The sequence below is a fragment of the Trematomus bernacchii genome, unplaced genomic scaffold (assembly GCF_902827165.1).
Source record: "Trematomus bernacchii unplaced genomic scaffold, fTreBer1.1, whole genome shotgun sequence".
In the NCBI taxonomy this organism is placed as follows: domain Eukaryota; kingdom Metazoa; phylum Chordata; class Actinopteri; order Perciformes; family Nototheniidae; genus Trematomus; species Trematomus bernacchii.
The window spans coordinates 836484-862000 of record NW_022987577.1 but is presented as its reverse complement, the minus strand read 5'-3'; the positions used below and the strand labels follow the sequence as shown (position 1 = coordinate 862000).

The following is a 25517-nucleotide window of genomic DNA, read 5'->3' as shown; positions in this document are numbered from 1 at the left end:
AGGAGATGAACATCTGTTATGTATTTCCTTGCGGGAGGTGAACATTTAACCACAGCAACAAAGAAGGACACCTCTAACGCACCAGCTTGCAGGCACAGGATGTGACAAACCACGTGTCAAACCACGTGACAGGCCGCGGGAAAGAAGATGATAAAAGGAGACTGAAGAACATTGGAAATCAGTTCCTGTTGAACTCAGCAGCTCTAGCAGAAGACGGAAGAAAGATACTAACTAGTAGTGTAACTTAGACCCCAGATATAATATATATCTGAGCAAACCTAGACGGAGCAGATATCATCTATATCTGAGCTAAACTCAGTTCATTATAGTGTGTGGTGTTATAACTTGTGAAACTTTAAATAAAACGACCTGTTCACACTTGTGAGAGGAAACTAAAGTTCACGTAGCCCTTCTGATTATTGCTGGATAAGTGACAAATGAGACGGAAATGTAACCTGTTCCCACATAGCTTGAGTCCTGAGTCCAGACTGATTCCAGCGTCCTGTCTCCTTGGCTGAGGATCGATCCCTGACGGAGTCTGCAGTCTCCCAGAGAGAACAGCGGGTAAGTCGCACCTAGGTAACTCTGTTGCTGAATTCTGGGTCATATTGGAGGTCGCCGTGATCGATTGATCTGAAATACGGCAGCAGTGCTTTACGGGTATTGAATCCCAAGGTTTCAGAGGTGTGTTCATTAAGGTCTGTGATCAAAGTCTAAAGGGAGAAACTAACAGGGGAAAGTTAAATGGTGTAAAATTGATGAATGGAGGTAGTATAGAAAGAAGGGAGTTTGTCGGTACCTCGAGGTGGTGTGTGAGGACACACCTTTTATGCCCGGACTGAGTAAAACTGTAACGTTTAAGAACTTATAAAGTTGTTCTATTGCAGAAGCCATTCCAACCGCACTATTTGGTTCCTAATGGTTCTTAAGTCCTATCTTAGACTTCCCATCTTATCTAACCCTCAACACACTATTACAGCTCTGTATAACTCTGAAAGTCATTATTTAATCGGGACTTTAGCTGTCCTGTCTTTGGTTCAAATGTGCATGTGTGTGTGTGTGTGTGTGTGTGTGTGTGTGTGTGTGTGTGTGTGTGTGTGTGTGTGTGTGTGTGTGTGTGTGTGTGTGTGTGGTGTGTGTGTGTGTGTGTGTGTGTGTGTGTGTGTGTGTGTGTGTGTGTGTGTGTGTGTGTGTGTGTGTGTGTGTGTGTGTGTACATCAAAGTTGAGGCCAACAAAAGAATGAGAGCCGGCAGTATGGGAGGTGTGTTGGCCTTTTATCCCCAGGTGTGGCTCATCAGGTGAACGACTTGAACACCTGTAACACAAATTAGAGCCAGCAACAGAGGTGGGAAGTAGTGAAGTATTCATTACTGTACTTAAGTACATGTTTCTGGTATCAGTACTTTACTCCACTACTTATTTTTCTGACCACTTTTTACTTTTACTTCTCACATGTTGAACCCAAATACCTGTACTTTCTACTTCTTACATGTTGAACCCAAATACCTGTACTTTCTACTTCTTACATGTTGAACCCAAATACCTGTACTTTCTACTTCTTACATGTTGAACACAATACCTGTACTTTTCTACTTCTTACATGTTGAACCCAAATACCTGTACTTTCTACTTCTTACATGTTGAACACAAATACCTGTACTTTCTTCTTCTTACATGTTGAACCCAAATACCTGTACTTTCTACTTCTTACATGTTGAACACAAATACCTGTACTTTCTACTTCTTACATGTTGAACCCAAATACCTGTACTTTCTACTTCTCACATGTTGAACACAAATACCTGTACTTTCTACTTCTTACATGTTGAACACAAATACCTGTACTTTCTACTTCTTACATGTTGAACCCAAATACCTGTACTTTCTACTTCTTACATGTTGAACCCAAATACCTGTACTTTCTACTTCTTACATGTTGAACACAAATACCTGTACTTTCTACTTCTCACATGTTGAACCCAAATACCTGTACTTTCTACTTCTTACATGTTGAACCCAAATACCTGTACTTTCTACTTCTCACATTTCCCAAACAGGCTGGTTCCTTTAGTTTGAATGTGTGTTTGGTGGCGTGATCATTATTCTTTAGAGTCATTGCGTGCCTATTGATTTGAACACGATCCGTGTATCCATCATTTCCTGGTCTTCTCTAAAGAAGAGGGACCAATGAAAACGTTGTCATGTTGCCGTTGTTCAGCATGGAAACATTCATTAGCTAACAATGACATTATTGTTCTATTAATATAAAGGGAGGTCAGGTACTCTTTAAAACAGCTGCTAGTTATGGGTACTTTTTACTGAAGTACATTTCAAAGCCCATACTTCTTTACTTTTACTTGAGTAAAGAAGTTTAGTCAGTACTTCTACTTTTACCGGAGTATTTTTAAACACGAGTATCTGTACTTCTACTTGAGGAAAGGATGTGTGTACTTTTGCCCTCTCTGGCCAGCAAGCAGAACACAAACACAGAGACCCCTAGTGGACTGGAGGGGGTCGTAACACCCCTTAAAAATGGGGTTCCCCCTAGAGAGTTTGGGGATACTTTGAAGGCTGAGTAACGTCACATGCACTATCTGCAGATGTTGCAAATTATAAAACAAAAATGTCAAATGTTCCTTGTTTAAAGTGAAGTCAAAGCTCGATTTGAGGGCTTGATTGTGTTATTATTATGTGCAATGCACACTGGGAACTGAACCCTTTAGTATATTTTAAATTAAAAACTGAAATATTGTAATTAACAACATGTTCTAAACACTTACAACGTACGATGATCTTAATAGTTGCGAGTACTTATTCTTTATTTAACGTGCAAACATTTCAGACATGTGCTCAACAACTCAACATATGGATTTAAATAAATACATTGGTAGTGATGTCAATACATTATAAATAACACTGTCCTATAGTACGGAGGATAAAAATTACAGTATAAATTAATCTAAATAAAGAAATAAGCTGAAAACGGGTAAAGTGTTATAATAAGAATACAATATGTAAAAATAATAAGCTTTCTTTTGTAATGAGTGGCTTCACCAACATAGATTATAATTTCCACAAACCACGGCACACATGCCCCATACTCTACTCTACTGCATCTGGGATCACTTTTTTTTTTTTTTTTTTATGTTGGATATTGGAAATAGAATCCTCCTTTCTTATTTGTCTGAAGTGTTGAGAATATTTTTGCTCGGCTTTATTGTTAATTAAATCTAAATGCTTTTCTGATACATAATAAACCATGAGTAATGCTTTCAGGTGTTTCCCTCTCCTATAGTGTGTTCTATAGGTTTTAGTGCATGTAAATGGTCTGCAAAGGCTAAAATCCCTGTGTTCCCTCCAGAGGAACATCAGCAGGAGAGGACTCTTTAAAGTAGAGACACTACATACTAATATACACCTGAACATCAGCAGGAGAGGACTCTTTAAAGTAGAGACACTACATACTGATATACACCTCAACATCAGCAGGAGAGGACTCTTTAAAGTAGAGACACTACATACTGATATACACCTGAACATCAGCAGGAGAGGACTCTTTAAAGTAGAGACACTACATACTGATATACACCTGAACATCAGCAGGAGAGGACTCTTTAAAGTAGAGACACTACATACTGATATACACCTGAACATCAGCAGGAGGAGGACTCTTTAAAGTAGAGACACTACATACTGATATACACCTCAACATCAGCAGGAGAGGACTCTTTAAAGTAGAGACACTACATACTGATATACACCTGAACATCAGCAGGAGAGGACTCTTTAAAGTAGAGACACTACATACTAGATATACACCTGAACATCAGCAGGAGAGGACTCTTTAAAGTAGAGACACTACATACTGATATACACCTGAACATCAGCAGGAGAGGACTCTTTAAAGTAGAGACACTACATACTGATATACACCTGAACATCAGCAGGAGAGGACTCTTTAAAGTAGAGACACTACATACTGATATACACCTGAACATCAGCAGGAGAGGACTCTTTAAAGTAGAGACACTACATACTGATATACACCTGGAACATCAGCAGGAGAGGACTCTTTAAAGTAGAGACACTACATACTGATATACACCTGGACATCAGCAGGAGAGGACTCTTTAAAGTAGAGACACACATCCTGTTCAGTAAAGGCCTTTATTTGCTTCTTTTAAAACTTGTAAAGATTTAGAGAAAGGAGATCACAGTGCATGTTCACACTCAGCTTTTATCATACTTCTTTTAAACGGTGCGTTCAGGGACTCTTTCTTTCTCTCTCTCTCTCTCCCTTGGGGGGGGGGGAGAATCTAGGCGGGGTTATCAGTAAAGATGGCCGCCCTGTCATTAAGCAACCCTCACAGGTTTGGGATTTCAAAATAAAAGCTGCTATAATTGGAGCAGAAGTTCCTGCAGACGCTTTGTTGTGATGATTAGAAAGACTCTGACTTCTAATTTGAGAGTCTATTTCTGGGGATTGCTGATTGATCAAAACTAAAAAAAAGTGAAAGTTTGTTCCAGATGTGGGCGACGCCTCCTCCTCCTCCTAAATATCGGAGAGGAGGAAGAGGGGGAGGAGACATTTGGCAAGTGCCCTCGAAAAGAGAAGGAGAAGCAGCGCAGAGGACTCCGCGGTTCAGACGCAGAGCAGCAGCTGAGAAGTTTGGAGCAAAGTCTGATCAATAATGGAGGTTTTGTTCAGGATGAAGAGCGCCGCCGTGCTCCTGCTGATGTTCTGTCTTCATCACGTCCACTTCTCTGACGCTCAGGTGAGGACAGGTGTCTCAACGCTCTCTAATGTCACTCTATTAGCTGTTAGGTGACATATTTATATATTTGTAGTTTTTGTATTCAGGATTGTGGGAAACGTCATTTCTCTCTCTCTCTCTCTCTCTCTCTCTCTGTACACACACACTGAAAGGTTGACAATAAAGTTGACTTTGACAGTGAATGAAGCATGAGTGTGTAATATCAGGTGTTTGAGTTAGAAAGAATGCCAAATGATATATTAAGTCCCAAAAACAAGTCGTGTTATATTATATATTAAGCCGTGCGTTACGATACAAAAGAGGAAAAAGATAAGATTTTGCACAAAATGTCAATTTAAGAGAGGTCACAGTTCAGATGTTTCTGTCTAAATATTAGATAAATGCATTTGAGAGCAGTGATTACAAGTTAAAAATGAATATGTATTGTCAAATTAAGTGTTTAGAAATTCATTTTAAATTCATTTTGATTAAATTAAAGTTTTTGCAGGAAGAAAAATGTTTAAAAAGCAAAAAAACGCACTTATTCTAGTATTTTCTGTATTGAAACGCGAGTATGTCTAACCCCTCAAGAAGAGGGAATTATTCTAAAATAAATAACCAACTTAGTTACATTATTAATTTCAACTTCAAGTTAGGGTTAATGATTATTAAATGTCTGATATATTACCTAAAATCTTTTATATTAATAATAATAATAATAATAATAATAATAGTGAAATTCAAAGGATCCTGGTCGCAGCGTTCCTTCTATAGCAGCTATTTAGTTTAAAATGTATGCAAAATAAGGACTTTTAGCAGAAGTACATTTACTCAAGCACTGTACCTAAGTACACTTTGGAGGTACTTGTACTTTACTTGAGTATTTCCATGTTTTGCTACTTAGTTCTTCTACTCCTCTACAGTTCAGAGGTAAATGGTGTACTTTTACTCCACTACATGTATTTAATACCTTTAGTTACTCTACAGATGTGGATGAATGATGTGAAATATAATCAAGTGTTAAAGGGGACCTATCATGCAAAATGCACTTTTTGATGTCTTGTATACATCAACATGTGTCCCCGGTGTGTCAGGGAACTCACGCAGCGTCAGAAAATAAAACCCTCTCTCTTTTCCTCCGTACCCAAATCTCTAAAAACGGGGGAACAACGGAGCTGATCCAGATTTGCTGCCGATATGACGTAATTTCGGATGGCAGACCCACGGAGAGTTGCTATCAGAAACAATGCCTGACGTGTTTTGGACGTAATCTCGTCTTTGTTTACATTAGCAAGCCTCGCTAACACTCAGAGCTAACCTGTACTGGAGAGAGTATGTGTAAAGAAGCAGGAAATAAAAAGGAACTCACCTTGTGATAATCCTGCAAGAGAAAAAGCATTTGAGCTCCATACTGTTTCAGAGATAATCCTTGATGTGGTTTAGAACAGGATGGCGTTTTATCACAGCAGAATTTAACTTTATCTCCGGTATAATTCTGATCAGGCATTAGCTCCGCCTCCTCTTTTGTTTTTTTCAAGGGACCCAAAATCCGCGTTTCTCTAAACAGCTGGAACAGAGGGATGTGAGGGATTTCTAAAATGCATGATCTGTTTGTATTTTGAGCAAAACACATCATAGACATGTTTTTATATATTTGTATATATCTGAGACCTATAATATATCCCTAAAAATAGCATAATAGGTGCACTTTAAATCAGACTTTAGTTCCACCTGGAGTACATTCACAAGCTACCCGGCAGTATACAAATCATTTAATTTGATTGCGGATATTTGTGATAAAAAGAAGATGGAAGAAGTGCAAGAAAAGCGTTTAAATCAACATATTTTCATTTTGATATATCCTTCTGTATCTTCAAACCTAAGCATTATGAAGCAGATGTTTGTAAGACTTTGTCAAGGGTTAATAATTGTATTCAAATATTATTAAAATCATTTTCCAATGGTTATTTTATCTCTCAAATGCATAATAATATAATAGCGTTACTAATAATTATCTAACATCAATAATTATCATTCCATTGTTTGCTAAAATAACTTAAATCGACAACATTTATTATCTGTGGTTATCAGAAAGTGGTCCAACACTGAACTAAAGTTAACCCTCCAATGTGTGACAATCACACGCACGCACTCACGCACGCACGCACACACACACGCGCACATGCACACGCACACACACACATGCACACACACGCACACACGCACACACACACACACACACACACACACACACCGACAGCCGTCAGTCAGAGGTCAGGTCCTCTCACAGGTGTTAGTGAATCCTCACCTCTATCTATAGACTTCACACCTGAAACTCCTGCAGACAGTCTGTCCCTGAACGCAGCAGACAGTCTGTCCCTGAACGCAGCAGACAGTCTGTCCCTGAACGCAGCAGACAGTCTGTCCCTGAACGCAGCAGACAGTCTGTCCCTGAACGCAGCACACAGTCTGTCCGTGAACGCAGCACACAGTCTGTCCCTGAATGCAGCAGACAGTCTGTCCCTGAACGCAGCAGACAGTCTGTCCCTGAACGCAGCAGACAGTCTGTCCCTGAACGCAGCACACAGTCTGTCCCTGAACGCAGCAGACAGTCTGTCCCTGAACGCAGCACACAGTCTGTCCCTTAACGCAGCACACAGTCTGTCCCTTTTTTAAAGCTACTGACCCAGAATCAGCACTTTAGTAACAGCTGAAATAGAGGGGTGAGGCTACAATGGGTGATCTGTTTGGTATTTTGAGCAAAACACTTCGTAGACATGTTTTTTATATATTTGTATATATCTGAGACCTATGATATATGCCTAAAAATAGCATGATGGGTGACCTTTAATGCCCGGCTCGCTGCACATTATCCCTTACACTTTATATTATATTTAATATTTTAGTGGAAGAATTTGTGGTATTTGTGGATGTATTTTAGTTAAAGTTAATTTAGTGGAAGTATTTGTGGATATACTGTGTTTGTAGCATTTCTATAGTGGTGTTTTAGTTGAATAATGTGTTCTACCTCTGTTCCGTTTATTTAATGTTTTAGTGCAGGGGTGTCCAAACTACGGCCCGGGGGCCAAATGCCGCCCGCGAGCCATTTTTTATCGGCCCTCAGCAGATTGTAAAAGTATAATGGAATACGGCCCACAAATGAAACTTGTGCTTTTCTTGGATTGTATTTCTTAAATATATATGTAAACATATATTACTCAGTAGTATTCATGTGTCAATAAATTCACTTTTCAAATTAATTCAGTCAATTAAAGTTTAAAACAATTTCTAACAAATCTAAGTTGATTAGAAAAAAGCCCAGTAACTTATTTGTATAACAAGCTTAAAATGTACCCTTCATATGTCCTCTTATTATAATCAATCTGAAGCTTCTGTTTTAAGGAATGAGCTGCTAACAAAATTAAGTAAACCCTCTGGAGAGCTGTGAGCATTTTTTTTCTTAAAGCATTTTCAAGTATCAAGCATCATTTACCCACATTTGAAAAAATAAAAAGGAGGGGTCTGAGCTCATGCGGGACCCGGCAGCTACTGTCTAAACTAAATACTGCCGTGATGAAACGCCATATCATGGATTATCAAGGATTGTTTCTGAAACAGTATGGAGCTCAAAGGCTTTCTCTCTTGCCGGTTATACCACAAGGTGAGTTCCTTTTTATTTCCTGCTTCTTCACACACATGCTCTCCAGTACAGGTTAGCTCTGAGTGTTAGCGATGCTAATGTAAACACCGACCATATTACGTCCAAAACAGTCGGGCATTGTTTCTGATAGCAACTTTCTGATAGGGCCGTGGGTCCACATTTCAGATATTACGTCATATCGGACGCAAATCTGGATCAGCTCCGTTGTTCCCCCGTTTTTAGAGATTTGGGTACGGAGGAAAAGAGAGGGTTTTATTTTCTGACGCTGCGTGAGTTCCCCGACACACCGGGGACACATATTGATGTATAAAAGACATCAACAAGTGCATGTTCCATGGTAGGAGACCTTTAACTTATGAGGCAATAAACCTCTAGTGAGCGGCCCAGCCCTTCGTATATCTTTCTGTAAGTGGCCCTCGGGAAGAAAGTTTGTACACCCCTGTATTAGTGTGTAACCTCTCCTCTCACCCCACCAGGAGTGCCGCTCCACCCACGACCTCCTGACCTCCCTGCGTCAGGTGGAGAAGATGCTCTCGGTCCACGAGGCTTCGTACCAGCAGGGCCTCCGCTCGCTCAGGAAGAAGATGAGCGCTCTGCACAACAGCACCATGGCCATCTTTAAAACCGGAGGTGAGAGGAGGCACTGAATAACAAAACATATATATAATGTGGTTAAAATATTTAAAGGTCACGTATTGTGCAAAATCCACTTTTTCATGTCTCTACTTCAACATGTGTCCCCTCTTCTTCATGTCTCTTCTACATCAACACGTGTCCCCTCTTCTTCATGTCTCTTCTACATCAACATGTGTCCCCTCTTCTTCATGTCTCTTCTACATCAACATGTGTCCCCTCTTCTTCACGTCTCTTCTACATCAACATGTGTCCCCTCTTCTTCATGTCTCTTCTACATCAACATGTGTCCCCTCTTCTTCATGTCTCTTCTCCATCAACATGTGTCCCCTCTTCTTCATGTCTCTTCTACATCAACATGTGTCCCCTCTTCTTCATGTCTCTTCTCCATCAACATGTGTCCCCTCTTCTTCATGTCTCTTCTACATCAACATGTGTCCCCTCTTCTTCATGTCTCTTCTACATCAACATGTGTCCACTCTTCTTCATGTCTCTTCTCCATCAACATGTGTCCCCTCTTCTTCACGTCTCTTCTACATCAACATGTGTCCCCTCTTCTTCATGTCTCTTCTACATCAACATGTGTCCCCTCTTCTTCATGTCTCTTCTACATCAACATGTGTCCCCTCTTCTTCATGTCTCTTCTACATCAACATGTGTCCCCTCTTCTTCATGTCTCTTCTACATCAACATGTGTCCCCTCTTCTTCATGTCTCTTCTTCATCAACATGTGTCCCCTCTTCTTCATGTCTCTTCTACATCAACATGTGTCCCCTCTTCTTCATGTCTCTTCTTCATCAACATGTGTCCCCTCTTCTTCATGTCTCTTCTACATCAACACGTGTCCCCTCTTCTTCATGTCTCTTCTTCATCAACATGTGTCCCCTCTTCTTCATGTCTCTTCTACATCAACATGTGTCCCCTCTTCTTCATGTCTCTTCTTCATCATCATGTGTCCCCTCTTCTTCATGTCTCTTCTACATCAACATGTGTCCCCTCTTCTTCATGTCTCTTCTACATCAACATGTGTCCCCTCTTCTTCATGTCTCTTCTTCATCAACATGTGTCCCCTCTTCTTCATGTCTCTTCTTCATCAACATGTGTCCCCTCTGTGGAAAGAGACTCTGAAAGTTTCAGGAACAAAGATTCTCTCTCTTTTTGTCCTGATCCATTTTTATAAAAACCTGTCTGAAAATGAGCTGATCAGATTTTGGCCACTTTGTGATGTCATAACGATGTTTTGTCTTGTGTAACCATTAGCCAATCAGCAACCAAGGTAACCCCCCCCCTCCCACCTTATCACCTGAATCTCCTCCTAGAGCACCATTAGCCGCGTTCACACCAAGTACTTTCCTGTACTTAGTTCCGGCACTAAGAGCCCTGGCGCTTTTAACCCCAGGGTACTTAGTACAGATCGCGTTCACACCGGAGTACTTTTCCCTGAGGGAAGATTACAAGTACAGTAGGTGGCGGTAAGCACCTTAAAGTTGTTTGCAACCCGCTACAAAACAAGAGAAGAAGAAGAAAAACTGATACAGGATCTGTTTAATCGCCATGTCGGTTTTCTTTATTGCACTCTCAAGACATAACATTAAATAGAAATATTTTAAATGTAACTAAAGTGTCAGTTGTACATGTCAGTAAACATTGTCAATATAAAATAAAGTGTCAGTTGTACTATATAATAACAGTAATAACAATATAAAATAAACTCCCAGGTGTAGGGAGTCTCAGCAGCAAACCCACCTTTATTATATATCTTCCTGAGACCCACTGCATCCGTCTGCCATAAACACTATGCAAACATACATGTTAGTTTTGGCCCATAGTGGACTCCATGTTGTGTTGTGTGAAATGGGGGGGAATTAAAAGTTTAGGTCAAATAATATTTAAAATTATATAAATTATCATATTTGTGTATGTGCCCCTGCCATTCCCCCACAAGGTTGCAACATTGATGATAAATAAATGACAAATAAAGCTTTGCCAGTTTATAACCGATGAAACATGATGGTATCAGAATAATCACTTACATGTGATGTATAGGATGCTACACAGGTCACTAAAGATAAAGTGTCAGGAGAAATAAGCTTAATCGCCATGTCGGTTTTCTTTATTGCACTCTCAAGACATAACATTAAATAGAACAATTTTAAATGTAAATAAAGTGTCAGTTGTACATGTCAGTAAACATTATATATAAAATAAAGTCATAACAGTAATAACAATATAAAATAAACTGTCCCAGGTGTAGGGATAGTCTCAGCAGCATACACACCTTAGTGCAACGTTGTGTGTCGTGTGTCAGTATTTACAAAAACTATACCAAATAAACTGTTATTAAATGCAGTTTGTCGCTCATCCTGCCGCTGCGCCGACGCTTCCTCATGGCGCAGCGCCCACACTTCATCCTGGTGCTGCTGGCGCTCCATCTGCTGCTTGAACACTTCTGCCTGGCGCTCCATCGAGGTGAGCATCTTGTCCTCCGTTTCCTGGGCCTTGGTGAACAGCACCATCTGATCTCCACGCAGCGACTCATTCACCACGGCACGCCGGTCCTCCAACGCCTGGGCGGTGTCAAAGAAATTCGCATCCCGTGTCCGCTTTCCTAAGAGGGGGAAATAAGCAATATACAAGATCTGTTTAGTCGCCATGTAGTTTTACAACATACTAGGAATGTGTTTTTTGTATTTTCACAAATAGAATTAAGGTTTCACAAATCTGAAACTGTGTTATAAAGAATCTTTTGACTCTCTGGGATAATCCAGTCCAGATTTGATGAGTCTAGGTATAGTGGTTTTAGATCAGGACCTGGTCTAATGTGGTCTACATGTAAAAAAAGCACTGAAATCTCCCTTTTTTGTATTTTCACAAATAGAATTAAGGTTTCACAAATCTGAAACTGTGTTATAAAGAATGTTTGGCCTCTGGGATAATCCAGTCCAAATAAATCGGCTATGCAGCGATTTAAGAGGTTCAAACACGGAGGATTGTTCCTTTTTGAAGAGTGCTTCATGTATGCTTGAACTTTGTTTAATGTTGTTGAGGCAAGTTAAACATAAAATATGATGAATATTATGAAATAAACATGATTGTGAACATCAGTTCGATGCGTAACGTTCTTTCAAGACAAAGTTACAGTGTGTGTACCTTTGCGTTTGGTTGCTGGTAAGGAGGACGAGGCGCTGTGATCTAGAATGCAAAGCTCACTTGTTTCCAATCCCGAGAGTTGTCCATCCTCGCCTGAAACACACGATTAGTGCCATGAGTTAGTGAAGCAAATTACAGAAACACTGCACAGTTATTCACAAGTCAAAACGTTTTCATACAGCGGAGAATATCTAGCTAGCTAGATGTAGCTAGCCGGGGCCGGTGTTAGCCTATTATGGCTAGCATGGCTAGCTTGATCTACTGAGCAAATAAAAGTACATCTGAGACCATTATTGTGCAGATTAAAACCCCAGTGCATGTAGTTGATTTTACCTTCGTCGTGGTAGTCATCGTTGGCCACTGAATCCGCCGTTTGTAGTCCTGAGTTTCTTTATATTTAGCCGGCTGTGCACAATTCCCAGGTCGAGTGAAAGCTACCGAACTGGCTTCAGTAGCATTCCTTGGGTCGCGTCCTCGGCGTAGATCTCCAGAAGCGCCGACACCTCCTCATCATTTCTTGATGCTTGCCATAACTGCTTTCAAAAACAAACACAACGCACGGAGCGTTGTGTTTTTGTAGCGAGGAAAAACAATGGCGTCTCCACACAACATTTTCAGAGTTGTACGGGCGTGGTTTGCAATTCGCCCAGCCAATCAGCACTGGGGAACTTTTGGAGCACTTTTCACCCACAGAAAAGTACGCTCTCTGAGCTGGCTCTAAAAATGGGGGTAAAAGTACCCGAGATTAAGTACGATTTTTGGTGTGAACGCGACATAAGGGGTACTCACGGAACTAAAACGCAAAAAGTACGGTGAAAGTACTCCGGTGTGAACGCGGCTATTGAGTTCTTTTTAACCAAATCTCTCTCAGAGGGGCGTGGGGAGGGGCTCCTTATTTTCATCTAAAGTAACAGACAGAGAATCAGCACTTTGGAAACAGGGCTGAAACAGAGGGGCTTATGGGTAATGCTGCAATGATCTGTTTGGTGTTTCAGCCAATCAGAGACAGGGTCTGTATATATCTGAGACCTGTAATATATTGATGAGAAACAGTATAATAGGGGACCTTTAATACCTGCAATAACACTGTACAACAAATCTCCTCTGGCTGGAAGAGAACTCTCTGCTTCTCTTGATAAATGGACTTAAACTCCCACTGTACATTTGACATTTATAACCCTAACATATTCTGGATGTTGTTCGCATGTTTGTTCTGTATATTTCCCCAAAAAATACAGACATTTGGAATTTTTAAGGAATTTTCCGACCGTTTTCCAGACATTTTACATATTCTTTCAGTAATTGTTCTCATATTTTTAGGAAATGTTTTCCTTAATATTTTTAAATATTCTCACAAAATAGTTTCTGAAGCTAAATGTCTCTCTCTCTCTCGTTTCCAGCAACCTGCTCCAAACCAGAACTCCCCGCTAACGGGCGGAGACTGGGTCGGGTGTTTGGCATCGGACACGAGGTCCACTTCCTGTGCAAACCAAGCTACGAGCTGATTGGCCCGCGAACACGAGTGTGTCTGGACTCTCTGAGGTGGAGCGGACAGCAGCCCATGTGCAGACGTAAGACAATAACACACTGTAAAGTGTTACGAGTGGTTATAAAGTGACAGACCCTGAAGGCAGCATCTCCCTAGTTCCCTTCACAAAAAGCCAATGGGATTTCTGCATGTGATTTTGTATTATGTCAGAAAATTATCTCTGTGTCAAACAAACGTTTATGATTCTTACACGTTTAGTTCAGCAGGATAATCTCCACATATTAACACCACTTTATGATTTTAGAAGTAACAAGCTAACGTTAAAGGCTATAAAGGAACTACAGCACGGTCACATGACTTCACGTCACCACCGCTAAGCTAAAGGCGGCTAATGTTGGGCTATAAAGGAACTACAGCACGGTCACATGACTTCACGTCACCACCGCTAAGCTAAAGGCGGCTAATGTTGGGCTATAAAGGAACTACAGCACGGTCACATGACTTCACGTCACCACCGCTAAGCTAAAGGCGGCTAATGTTGGGCTATAAAGGAACTACAGCACGGTCACATGACTTCACGTAACCACCGCTAAGCTAAGGACGGCTAATGTTGGGCTATAAAGGAACTACAGCACGGTCACATGACTTCACGTCACCACCGCTAAGCTAAAGGCGGCTAATGTTGGGCTATAAAGGAACTACAGCACGGTCACATGACTTCACGTCACCACCGCTAAGCTAAAGGTGGCTAATGTTGGGCTATAAAGGAACTACAGCACGGTCACATGACTTCACGTCACCACCGCTAAGCTAAAGGTGGCTAATGTTGGGCTATAAAGGAACTACAGCACGGTCACATGACTTCACGTCACCACAGCTAAGCTAAAGGTGGCTAATGTTGGGCGTCATGACGTTTAGTCGTCTCATTTAGACACTTGTTAGCAAAATATTTTAATAAACATAAGTTAGGTAAAAAATAACGTGTATTAGAAGTTGTTATTGTCTTAATAATGTTTTTTGTTTTTCTTGTTTTCAGGTTTAAACGTCAGTGGAAACTCTCTGGCCTCTTTCTCTCCTGCTTCTCCTTCCTCCTTCCCTGTCTCTGCCGCTCTGTCTTCTTCCTCTTCCTCTCCCACCTCCTCTTCCTCCTCCTCTTCCTCCTCCTCCTCCTCCTCCTCCTCCTCCTCTTCGTCCTTACTATCTTTACCTCCTCCCTCCTCCTCCTCCTCCTCACCCACGTCCTCCCCCCCGTCCTCTGTCCGTCCCTCTCACTGCACTCACTTCCTGGGCTCCACCCGCTGCACCTGTGACGTTGGATTCACCATTTCAGGCCGAGACAACAACATCTGCACAGGTGAGAAATACATCCAACGACTTTGTTTACTTCCGGAACACAGTGACATCACTACGTAACACTCACACTCTTATTGGCTAGCGCTCCAACACATTGTACGTGATAGGCTAAGGGGCGGGACATCTTTAACCAATCACAACAGAGCCAGCCAGCTAACCAATCAGAGCAGACTGGGCTCTGGTTTCAGACAGAGGTGCTGCATGTCAGTTTGGCTGCAATTTGTGGTATTCTTTGGTATATTTTAGTGGCTGTGCGTCGTTGTTCTGGATGTATTTTAGTGGAGGAATTTGTGGATGTATTTTATTTAATGTATTTTCTTATTTAGTGGAAATATTTGTGTATATATTTGTGGTAATTCCTGATGTTTTTGTGGTATTTTAGTTGAAGAATCAGTTGTATTTGTTGATGTCATTTTTTTCTACAGGTTTGATAAATTAACATTTCTCTACAAACACAGTGCTTCTGTAATGTATTTGTACATTTATTTAGTGGAAGTATTTGTGTATATATTTGTAGCCTTTACAGATGTATGCATGGTATTTTATTTGAAGAATTAGTTGTATTTGTCACACTTACATCACATTACATCTGTTCCTTGTGCACACGTGTTACAATACCAATACTGTTTTACATCCATATGGAATATTCTAAAGTACCTGTGTGTGTTTCAGTACTTTCTACTTCTTACATTTTCAAAACAGGTTCGTTACTTTAGTTTTAATCTGCGTTTCATTACATTTATTCAAGCACTTTTCCTGAATGCTCCAAGCGCTTTACATTACATATTAAACATATCAGACATGTAACAGTGAGTACAGAACATTAGGGACACAAAGTTATGGGTACTTTTGACTTAAGTACATTTCGGAGACCATACTTCTTTACTTTTACTTGAGTAAAGAAGTTTAGTCTCTTCTACTTTGACCAGAGTATCTGTACTTGCACTTGAGTAAAGGATGTGTGTACTTGTACCAATGCTTCTGTTTCACATCCATATGGAATAATCTAACTTCTGTGAACCTGTGTGTGTTCCAGATATCGACGAGTGCCTCCTGTTCCCCCTGGCTCAGCCCGGCCGGCTGTGTGTGCATCAGTGTGTGAACACGCCCGGCAGCTTCCACTGCTTCTGCCCCGCCGGGTACGACCTGTCCAGAGACACTCGCAGCTGCACAGGTCAGAGGTCAAAGGTCACCCCGGGGGTCACAGAAGTGATAAGTCTGTCTGTAGTCTCTCAGCTGAATGAGGCTGAAGGTGGAGGGGGGGGGGAAACAGTGGCAAGCGTCCGGACGAAATGTCCTTTAAAGGTCCCCTATTATACTGTTTTTCATCAATATATTATAGGTCTCAGATATATACAGAGCCTGTCTCTGATTGGCTGAAACACCAAACAGATCATTGCAGCATTACCCATAATCCCCTCTGTTTCAGCCCTGTTTCCAAAGTGCTGATTCTCTGTCTGTTACTTTAGATGAAAATAAGGAGCCCCTCCCCACGCCCCTCTGAGAGAGATTTGGTTAAAAATAACACAATAGGCGCGTTCACACCAATTACTTTTCCCAAGAATAGTTCCCGGAAATCTTTAGTTCCGGAACAATCTAGTAGATCGCGTTCACACCGGAATAAGTCCCTGAGGGAGGATTACGCAAATGAAGACGCTGACGCAGGCCGCAAACAACTTCACGACATATACTGCCACCCGAAGTCCCGGAGTCCCCCGGAGTTGGGGAAGGCTTCAGTAGAAGCTGCTGGGACTCCCAGCAGCTTCTACTGAAGCCTTCCGAGTAAATCGCCAGAAGCGCCGACACCTCCTCATCACTCCACCGCTCCCATGTTTTCTTTTGTGTTGCCATAAGTTAGTCTCTCTCCGTTGGTGCGCTGTGCTAATGCTAATGCTAATAATGCTAATGCGAGCAAATAAAATGGCGGCTTCACAAAACTTTTCTGAGTTTTACGGGGCGTGGTTTGCAATTCGCCCAGCCAATCAGAAACTGGAACCTTTTTCTCCCTAGGAAAGTACCATCTCTCTAGCAGGGACTGAAAAGGGGGGAAAAGGTTCCCGAAAAAAGGTTCTAGTTCCAGATCTTTTTGGTGTGAACACAAAATCCCAGGAACTATCGGAACTATTCCTGGGAAAAGTACTCCGGTGTGAAAGCGCCTATTGGTGCTCTAGGAGGAGATTCAGGTGATAAGGTGGGGGGGGGGGGGGGGTTACCTTGGTTGCTGATTGGCTAATGGTTACACAAGACAAAACATCGTTATGACATCATAAAGTAGCCAAATTCTGATCAGCTCATTTTCAGACAGGTTTTTATAGAAATGGATCAGGACAAAAAGAGAGAGAATCTTTGTTCCTGAAACTTTCAGAGTCTCTTTCCACAGAGGGGACACATGTTGATGAAGAAGAGACATGAAGAAGAGGGGACACATGTTGATGTAGAAGAGACATGAAGAAGAGGGGACACATGTTGATGAAGAAGAGACATGAAGAAGAGGGGACACATGTTGATGTAGAAGAGACATGAAGAAGAGGGGGCACATGTTGATGTAGAAGAGACATGAAGAAGAGACATGAAGAAGAGGGGACACATGTTGATGAAGAAGAGACATGAAGAAGAGGGGACACATGTTGATGTAGAGGAGACATGAAGAAGAGGGGACACATGTTGATGTAGAAGAGACATGAAGAAGAGGGGACACATGTTGATGTAGAAGAGACATGAAGAAGAGGGGACACATGTTGATGTAGAAGAGACATGAAGAAGAGGGGACACATGTTGATGTAGAAGAGACATGAAGAAGAGGGGACACATGTTGATGTAGAAGAGACATGAAGAAGAGGGGACACATGTTGATGTAGAAGAGACATGAAGAAGAGGGGACACATGTTGAAGTAGAAGAGACATGAAGAAGAGGGGACACATGTTGATGTAGAAGAGACATGACGAAGAGGGGACACATGTTGATGTAGAAGAGACATGAAGAAGAGGGGACACATGTTGATGTAGAAGAGACATGAAGAAGAGGGGACACATGTTGATGTAGAAGAGACATGAAGAAGAGGGGACACATGTTGATGTAGAAGAGACATGAAGAAGAGGGGACACATGTTGATGTAGAAGAGACATGAAGAAGAGGGGACACATGTTGATGTAGAAGAGACATGAACAAGTGGATTTTGCACAAGAGGGGACCTTTAAAACTATTGTTTCGTATCAGCAGCACTTAGAAGAATCATCAGAATTCCTTTATCACCACAGAGGGAAAATGTACATAGTTATAGCAAGAGACAGTACTGATAGAGACAAAATAAAACAGTATTAAAACAGTGTTTAGTGAAGATATTGAGTACTAACAAGAAAACAAACAAATACATCCAATGTTTGTGTCGTGTCGAGCTCTGATGTTTATGAGCTGCTTGGTTTTTACAAAACATTCATTCAATCAAATGAACACACCTACCGTTTTGTAGACTATATCCTAATATATTGGATCTTAAATAGTCTTTTCTCGAGGCACTAGTTTAATATTAGAAAATATAAAATATAAATCAATAAAAAAAATAATAATATTCAAAGTAAAAACACAAAAGAAAATAAAAACATGTAAATAATAATTATAAAAAGAATATACATAAAAAGAAACCACTAAATCTGAGAGGTAAATATTGTACTTTTTATTTACACATGTATTAATTTAAAAGTTAGGGTTACCTTTTGCATAAATAACATGATGTGTTCATATGACAAATGTACTTCTAACCTACTCAGTAGTACACAACATATTTAAACTCTGCTCCATAATGACGAATTACAACATAAAAAGTATTTGTTTGTGAAAAACTGAATATTATATAAAAACACAACCAGTTTGAAAGACTCAATCTGCATAATGAGTACTTTTTGTACATTTAGCTGATTATACTTCAATTCTTAAGCATATAACATTACTATTACTAATACTTCAACATGTAATGGAGTATTTTTAAGACTGTGGTTTTACTACTTTTCCCTCAGAGTACTTTCTTTGGTTTATTTGTTTCTTAAACGCCTCTCTTTCCCTCTCCTCAGACGTGGATGAGTGTGAGAACCGGATGCACAACTGCTCAGCAGACCAGGTGTGTGTGAACACTTTCGGAGGTTTCCAGTGTGTGAAGGTGGAGTGTCCTCAAATGAAGAACGCCACGTACATCAAGACGTCATCGATGTAAGAATCATACATTTTTATTTCCATTCAACACACCACTCCTGAAGGATGGCTTCATTATTTGATCAAGGGTTAGGTGTTAAAACACACGTGAACATCTTAAATCAAGTAGAGCTGATTGTGGAGTTTCAATATGAACTTACCTGATAGTACACACTCTTCTTTAAGACTCTTAAAGGTGGGAGTAAATACATGAAACAAGGAAAAACAACCACTTGTGAATTTATGATAAGTATCTTCTATAGAAAGGCAATGCAAACCAGCCAGAGTTTAAAGAGCAATATTGGAAAAATGTAAGACTGCAAATAACTGAAAGGGACGGTAGCCGACAGGCAGGGGCGCCGCTTGCGAACAGGCAAGGCAGGCAACTGCTTGGGGCCCCAGACCAGAAGGGGGCCCCCAAAGAAGGTAGATTGAGAAGGTCCACAGCTACGACAACATGAAACACCCTTTCATTTACTGCAACGACATGTCGGGAAACCCCCTCAAGGCGGCCCCATGCATAGCGCGCCGTAAAATGCTGCTTCTTATTTTAAGTTTCGTTGCCTTGCTCCGCTCTGTGTTGGGGCGCCACTGATCAAATCAAATCAAATCAAGGTTTATTTATAAAGCACATTTAAAAGCGATTTTTGGTCGGGCCAAAGTGCTGTACATGTAATAACTACAATCACATAAAAAACACATTTCTATAATCACAATAAAAGACAATAAATTACAACAGATATTTAAAAAATACAAATAAAAAAAAACACAGGGAAAAGTCAGGAGTCGTGCTCCGCTCTGACTAGAAAGCCAGGGAGAAGAAGTGAGTCTTAAGAGTAGATTTAAAAACCCCTAGGGTCTGGGCCGACCTCACATGGAGGGGCAGAGTGTTCCAGAGCCTAGGGCCAGCTGCTGCGAAGGCTCGGTGCCCTCGGGTTTTGAGCCTGGTCTTGGGCACTACCAGCAGCAGCTGGTCAGCAGACCTTAAAGCTCTGGCTGGGGTGTAGCGCTGGAGGAGTTCGGCTATATAGGCCGGAGCCAGCCCATTTAGTGCTTTAAAAACAAATAAAAGGATTTTAAAATCAATTCTGAACCGAACTGGAAGCCAGTGTAGTGAGGCAAGAATTGGGGTGATGTGGTCACGCTTTTTGTGGCCAGTGAGTAGACGTGCAGCTGCGTTCTGGACTAGCTGCAGGCGTTTAATTGACGCCTGGTCCATACCCACATACAGAGCGTTGCAATAGTCCAGTCTTGAGTTCACAAAGGCATTAATAACCCTTTCCAGGTCCTCAAACGATAAAAACGACTTGGTCTTGGCCAATAGTCGTATTTAAAAAAAGATGATGGTGATGAAAGCTGGTTCGAGGGGCCCCCAGTGAATTTTTGCCTAGGGCCCCCACAGACTCTAGAATCGCCACTGGCGACAGGAGCAAACGCGCTGCAACGGCCCAAAGAAACTTCCATTATGAGAAACTAGCTGCACTTTTAAAAACAATGCAGATATAAAAACCCAAATGTTCCACATGAAGAAACATCTTCAGCAACTTGACAACACATGCTGCATTTAGGAAACATTCAGCAACTTGAGGAAACATGCGCAGCATTTACTAAAAGCTGCATGTTGCAAAGAAGTTCACCAAAGAAAAGTTAAACAAGAAAAAACTTGACCAAATAAAAAGTTGATTCCCAAAAAAAAGGCAAAATAATGCAAGAAAATCACATGATAGTAAAGAGTCGAGTGACAGTCAGCGCCTTTCTAAGAACAATGCTGATTAAACCCAAATTAAATCAGTACGCTAGTTCTACTTACAGAACATCATTTTTAGCTCTCTGATTGGATGGTTTTGTTGTTTTAATTACCAACATTTACCATTCCTATTCTTACATGCAGGTTTTTAAATTATAAATACTTAATGAGCATTGTTGGAGAGAGCCAGTGATCTATGATGCTTCTCTGTAATTTGTGTGCATTGCAAATAACTTTAGACAGCAGCATGAGTTTGAATTAGCCGAGTGAACCGCCTCGTGATACAGTGTGAAAACACGTCTCAACAACACAATGAAACTGCAAACAAGAAGGAGGGGAAACCACAAACCTTCTCACCACAAAACACAAAGACTGGGCGATGGAGAGAGGTTTTAAAAAACAATGGTTTCTACCTCCATGTCGCCCGCTTCCTCTCTCCACCCCACAGTTAGTGTCCCTCCTCTGACAGAAACATGGCCGAGAGTCAGACTGAGGTTTGGCTTCAAGACGCTGAGGTTTAGCGGCTCCATTCAGCCGATCAGCTGATGGCGGTCCAAACAGAAACGTGTCTAACAAAAGTGCTTCTGGAGTCTGATTTGTTCCCACAGCTGAAACTTAATTGCATGTTTTGGTGATGCAGGGAGACAGCGATGTGTGCCGACTCTCCAGGGGGGAAAGCAGGGTTAGCGTTAGCTTTAAAGTCACGGTTAGAGTTTATTCTGCCAGACAGGATCTTTGAAAACAAACAGTAAAAAGCTGTGACTGAATTAGTAGAAATTAGGTTAAAGAGGACATATTCTGTTCATTTCTAGGTGTATATCAGTATGTAGTGTCTCCACTTTAAAGAGTCCTCTCCTGCTGATGTTCAGGTGTATATCAGTATGTAGTGTCTCTACTTTAAAGAGTCCTCTCCTGCTGATGTTCAGGTGTATATCAGTATGTAGTGTCTCTACTTTAAAGAGTCCTCTCCTGCTGATGTTCAGGTGTATATCAGTATGTAGTGTCTCTACTTTAAAGAGTCCTCTCCTGCTGATGTTCAGGTGTATATCAGTATGTAGTGTCTCTACTTTAAAGAGTCCTCTCCTGCTGATGTTCAGGGGTATATCAGTATGTAGTGTCTCTACTTTAAGGAGTCCTCTCCTGATGATGTTCAGGTGTATATCAGTATGTAGTGTCTCTACTTTAAAGAGTCCTCTCCTGCTGATGTTCAGGTGTATATCAGTATGTAGTGTCTCTACTTTAAAGAGTCCTCTCCTGCTGATGTTCAGGTGTATATCAGTATATAGTGTCTCTACTTTAAAGAGTCCTCTCCTGCTGATGTTCAGGTGTATATCAGTATGTAGTGTCCTCTCCTGCTGATGTTCAGGTGTATATCAGTATGTAGTGTCTCTACTTTAAAGAGTCCTCTCCTGCTGATGTTCAGGTGTATATCAGTATATAGTGTCTCTACTTTAAAGAGTTCTCTCCTGCTGATGTTCAGGTGTATATCAGTATATAGTGTCTCTACTTTAAAGAGTCCTCTCCTGCTGATGTTCAGGTGTATATCAGTATATAGTGTCTCTACTTTAAAGAGTCCTCTCCTGCTGATGTTCTTATCTTATCTCATCTTGTTTCCTCAGGCGCTGTGAGAGGAACCCCTGCATGTCCGGAGACAAGTCGTGCTCTCAGGCTCCGAACTCCATCTCCTTCCACTTCCTGTCTGTGGTTTCCAACATGGCCGCCCCCCGTGTCCTCTTCCGTGTGTCGGCGGCTCGAGTCCTTGGCGACACGCTTCGTTTCGGGTTGGCTGGCGGTCGAGGGCGAGGTCATTTCAGCGTCCAGCGCTCAGGAAGACAGACGGGGACCCTTTTGTTGGTGACACCCATCGAGGGTCCATCCACTCTGGAGGCCGAAGTGGAGATGAGCGAACTGGAGAGGAACCAGCTGCTGGGGCGATACCTCACCAAGGTCACGCTGTTCGTCTCTCCGTACACATTTTAGAGGGAGGAAACATTCATTTTGGGGGCGTTCAATGTTTGTCAGTATTTACCAGAGTTTGGAGTTTTTAATAAACAAAATATTTATTTAAAAAGATCAAAAACATTGATCTTATACTACGAATAGTAATTCGTAGCGGGAGACACCATTAATTTTGTATGTAGGGGGGGGGGGGGGGGGGGGGGGGGGGGGGGGGGGGGGGGGGGGGGGGGGGGGGGGGGGGGGGGGTGGGTGGGTAAGGTTCATCAGGGTTGGTGCGAAAAGAAGGTTTTGTAATGAATGTGAGAGCAGGAGCCAGACCTTCATTTATAAAGCTGACGAGGGAGGGGGTGTCGAACCACTGAGTGTTTCTGGTAATTTACTGTTTCTGTAAAATTATGATTCTGTATATAATATTGCTAAATAAAAAAATAAAAAATCTGTTCTGTTGGGTTTCACTTTTTAAATATTCCAAAAAATATCTGGGTAACACTTTATTTTAAGGTACACAAATTAACCATCAACTAGTTGTTAATTAACATGCATATTATCAGTATATTGGCTCTTTATTAGTCATTATAAAACACTTATTAATGCCTTATTCTACATGACCATATTCTACAAGTAATAAGCCATTAGTTGAGAGTTTTTTCCTCAATAACCCTCTAATTAGTGCTTATTTATTGCAAGTAAGGAAGTTGTTGTTCATGAGTTTTGGTCTATGCTCTGCTCAATATGGGCCTAATAAGGCAGTACCACAAGAAAAGTAATTCTCCCATAATAACACTTAACAAATATGATCTCTTATGTAACAAGACATGAAACGATAAGTGTTAATTGTGTCTAAATAACTCAAAATTAGGTATTTCTATCTCAGAACATGTTCCCTATTTTAAAGTGAAGTCTTGTTCATAACCAATAAGCTAGTAGTTTGACTCTAATTGACCTGAACAGGTTCCCTATTCTAAAGTTGCCTCCTCTTCACACTTTGTAAATACATTATAGCACACAACTACTGAAATGAACCTCAACAGTACAAGAACAAAGTAGGCACACGTTGAAATATCTGTTTTATTAATGAATCACTAAAGAGAAGTTCAGACACATACCAAAACATGTCAAGTTTCTCCAAGGCTGAGAACACATGCAGCCTGTACTTTTTAATAAAAACAGATTGTATGTATTTGTGAGCATACTGTGCGACCTGCTTGTATGTACTTACACACTAGGTGTACTGTTCTCTCTATGTGTTGTACTGTCTCAGTGTGAACATAGATTAGACAGCCAGCCAAACTCTTTTGAGGGCCAGGGAATGAGCAGCCATGCTCCTTTATTGACTTATTTGCAGTCCACTGACATTCAAACTGAGTGAAACTATAAAACAAGAAGTTACAAGGCACTTAATGATCTCATTCATGCAAGTGTAACATACACAGATTAACACATAAGACCACTAAGTGTAAACAAGGTAAATATAGCTAATGCTAGCTGTGCAATAAGCATGTATACAGGCTAGTATGGCTAACGCTAGCATGTATGCTAACAATACCGTGTATGCTAACGTTAGCGCGAATGCTAACGCATTTTCTCATTGTGTTTAAACATCTCCAAATGTCATCACATAAACACAATACATGTTACTAATCCTTACAGTGGATTAGGGTTATTTAGACACAATTAACACTTACCGTTTCATGTCTTGTTACATAAGAATAGATCATATTTGTTAAGTGTTATTATGGGAGAATTACTATTCTTGTGGTGGTACTGCCTTATTAGGCCCATATTGAGCAGAGCATATTAAGACCAAAACTCATGAACAACAACTTCCTTACTTGCAATAAATAAGCACTAATTAGACGGTTATTGGGAAAAAACTCTCAACTAATGGCTTATTACTTGTAGAATATGGTCATGTAGAATAAGGCATTAATAAGTGTTTTATAATGACTAATAAAGAGCCAATATACTGCTAATATGCATGTTAATTAACAACTAGTTGATGGTTGATTTGTGTACCTTAATATAAAGTGTTACCAAAATCTGTATCGTGTGGACATTTTGAGATAAGTATGTGAAAATTATTGCATTTATTAAAAAATGTTATTGAAGGAACTTCCAGACTTTAAGTGAGAAATGTATGAAATCACAAACGTATAGAATATGATGCATTGCTGTAGAATAAACTAGCCAGCAACAGCCTGTAAGATACAGTTAAATGCAAAATACACATTGCTGCAGCAGTAGACTATAAATCAAGAAACACCATATATATAATATACACATTTCTTTACTGCACATCCATACTTTTAGTTTGAGTACTTTAGGTATGTTTAGGAGTCATTAATCCATAATAAGGGTATTTTCAAACAGTAGTAGTATGTGTTCTTGGTAAAAGAGTCTCCCTCATATATGAGTGTATTTCCATTTGTATTTTCTGTGCCTGTGCTTTGCGTTTTATCTCGTTGCAGACATGACTCTGTTTAACACATAATAAACATGTTGACCCGACTGTGTGATGTTTGAAGCTGTCAATCGGACGTCTCTGGATGTTTTGAGACACTTTGAGACATGTTGTGGTGCGTCG

At 40.8% G+C, this 25517-nt stretch overlaps 1 protein-coding gene across 2 annotated transcripts; it reads left to right on the top strand.

Annotated features, from left to right (window-relative positions):
• Nucleotides 1–326: 326 nt before the first annotated feature.
• Nucleotides 327–23110, top strand: LOC117479840 (fibulin-7-like). Of its 2 annotated transcripts, XM_034126934.1 has the most exons (8): nucleotides 327–564; nucleotides 4710–4776; nucleotides 8893–9046; nucleotides 13600–13770; nucleotides 14725–15042; nucleotides 16078–16215; nucleotides 19110–19245; nucleotides 22594–23110. In XM_034126934.1, exons 2-8 carry the CDS (start codon nucleotides 4711–4713, stop codon nucleotides 22952–22954), a joined length of 1344 nt encoding a protein of 447 aa, XP_033982825.1. In that variant the 5' UTR covers nucleotides 327–564; nucleotide 4710; the 3' UTR covers nucleotides 22955–23110. The 2 variants fall into 2 exon arrangements, with proteins under 2 accessions (XP_033982825.1, XP_033982824.1); XM_034126933.1 differs by lacking the exon at nucleotides 327–564 and having other exon boundaries at nucleotides 4524–4776.
• The last annotated feature ends 2407 nt before the right edge of the window (nucleotides 23111–25517 follow it).

Excerpts from the sequence above, each read along its gene's own strand:
- LOC117479840 (XM_034126933.1), top strand. The coding sequence starts at position 4,693 with ATGGAGGTTTTGTTCAGGATGAAGAGCGCCGCCGTGCTCCTGCTGATG. Across the intron at positions 13,771-14,724 it reads ACAGCAGCCCATGTGCAGAC|GTTTAAACGTCAGTGGAAAC; the intron begins GTAAGACAATAA and ends TCTTGTTTTCAG. Across the intron at positions 19,246-22,593 it reads TACATCAAGACGTCATCGAT|GCGCTGTGAGAGGAACCCCT; the intron begins GTAAGAATCATA and ends TTGTTTCCTCAG.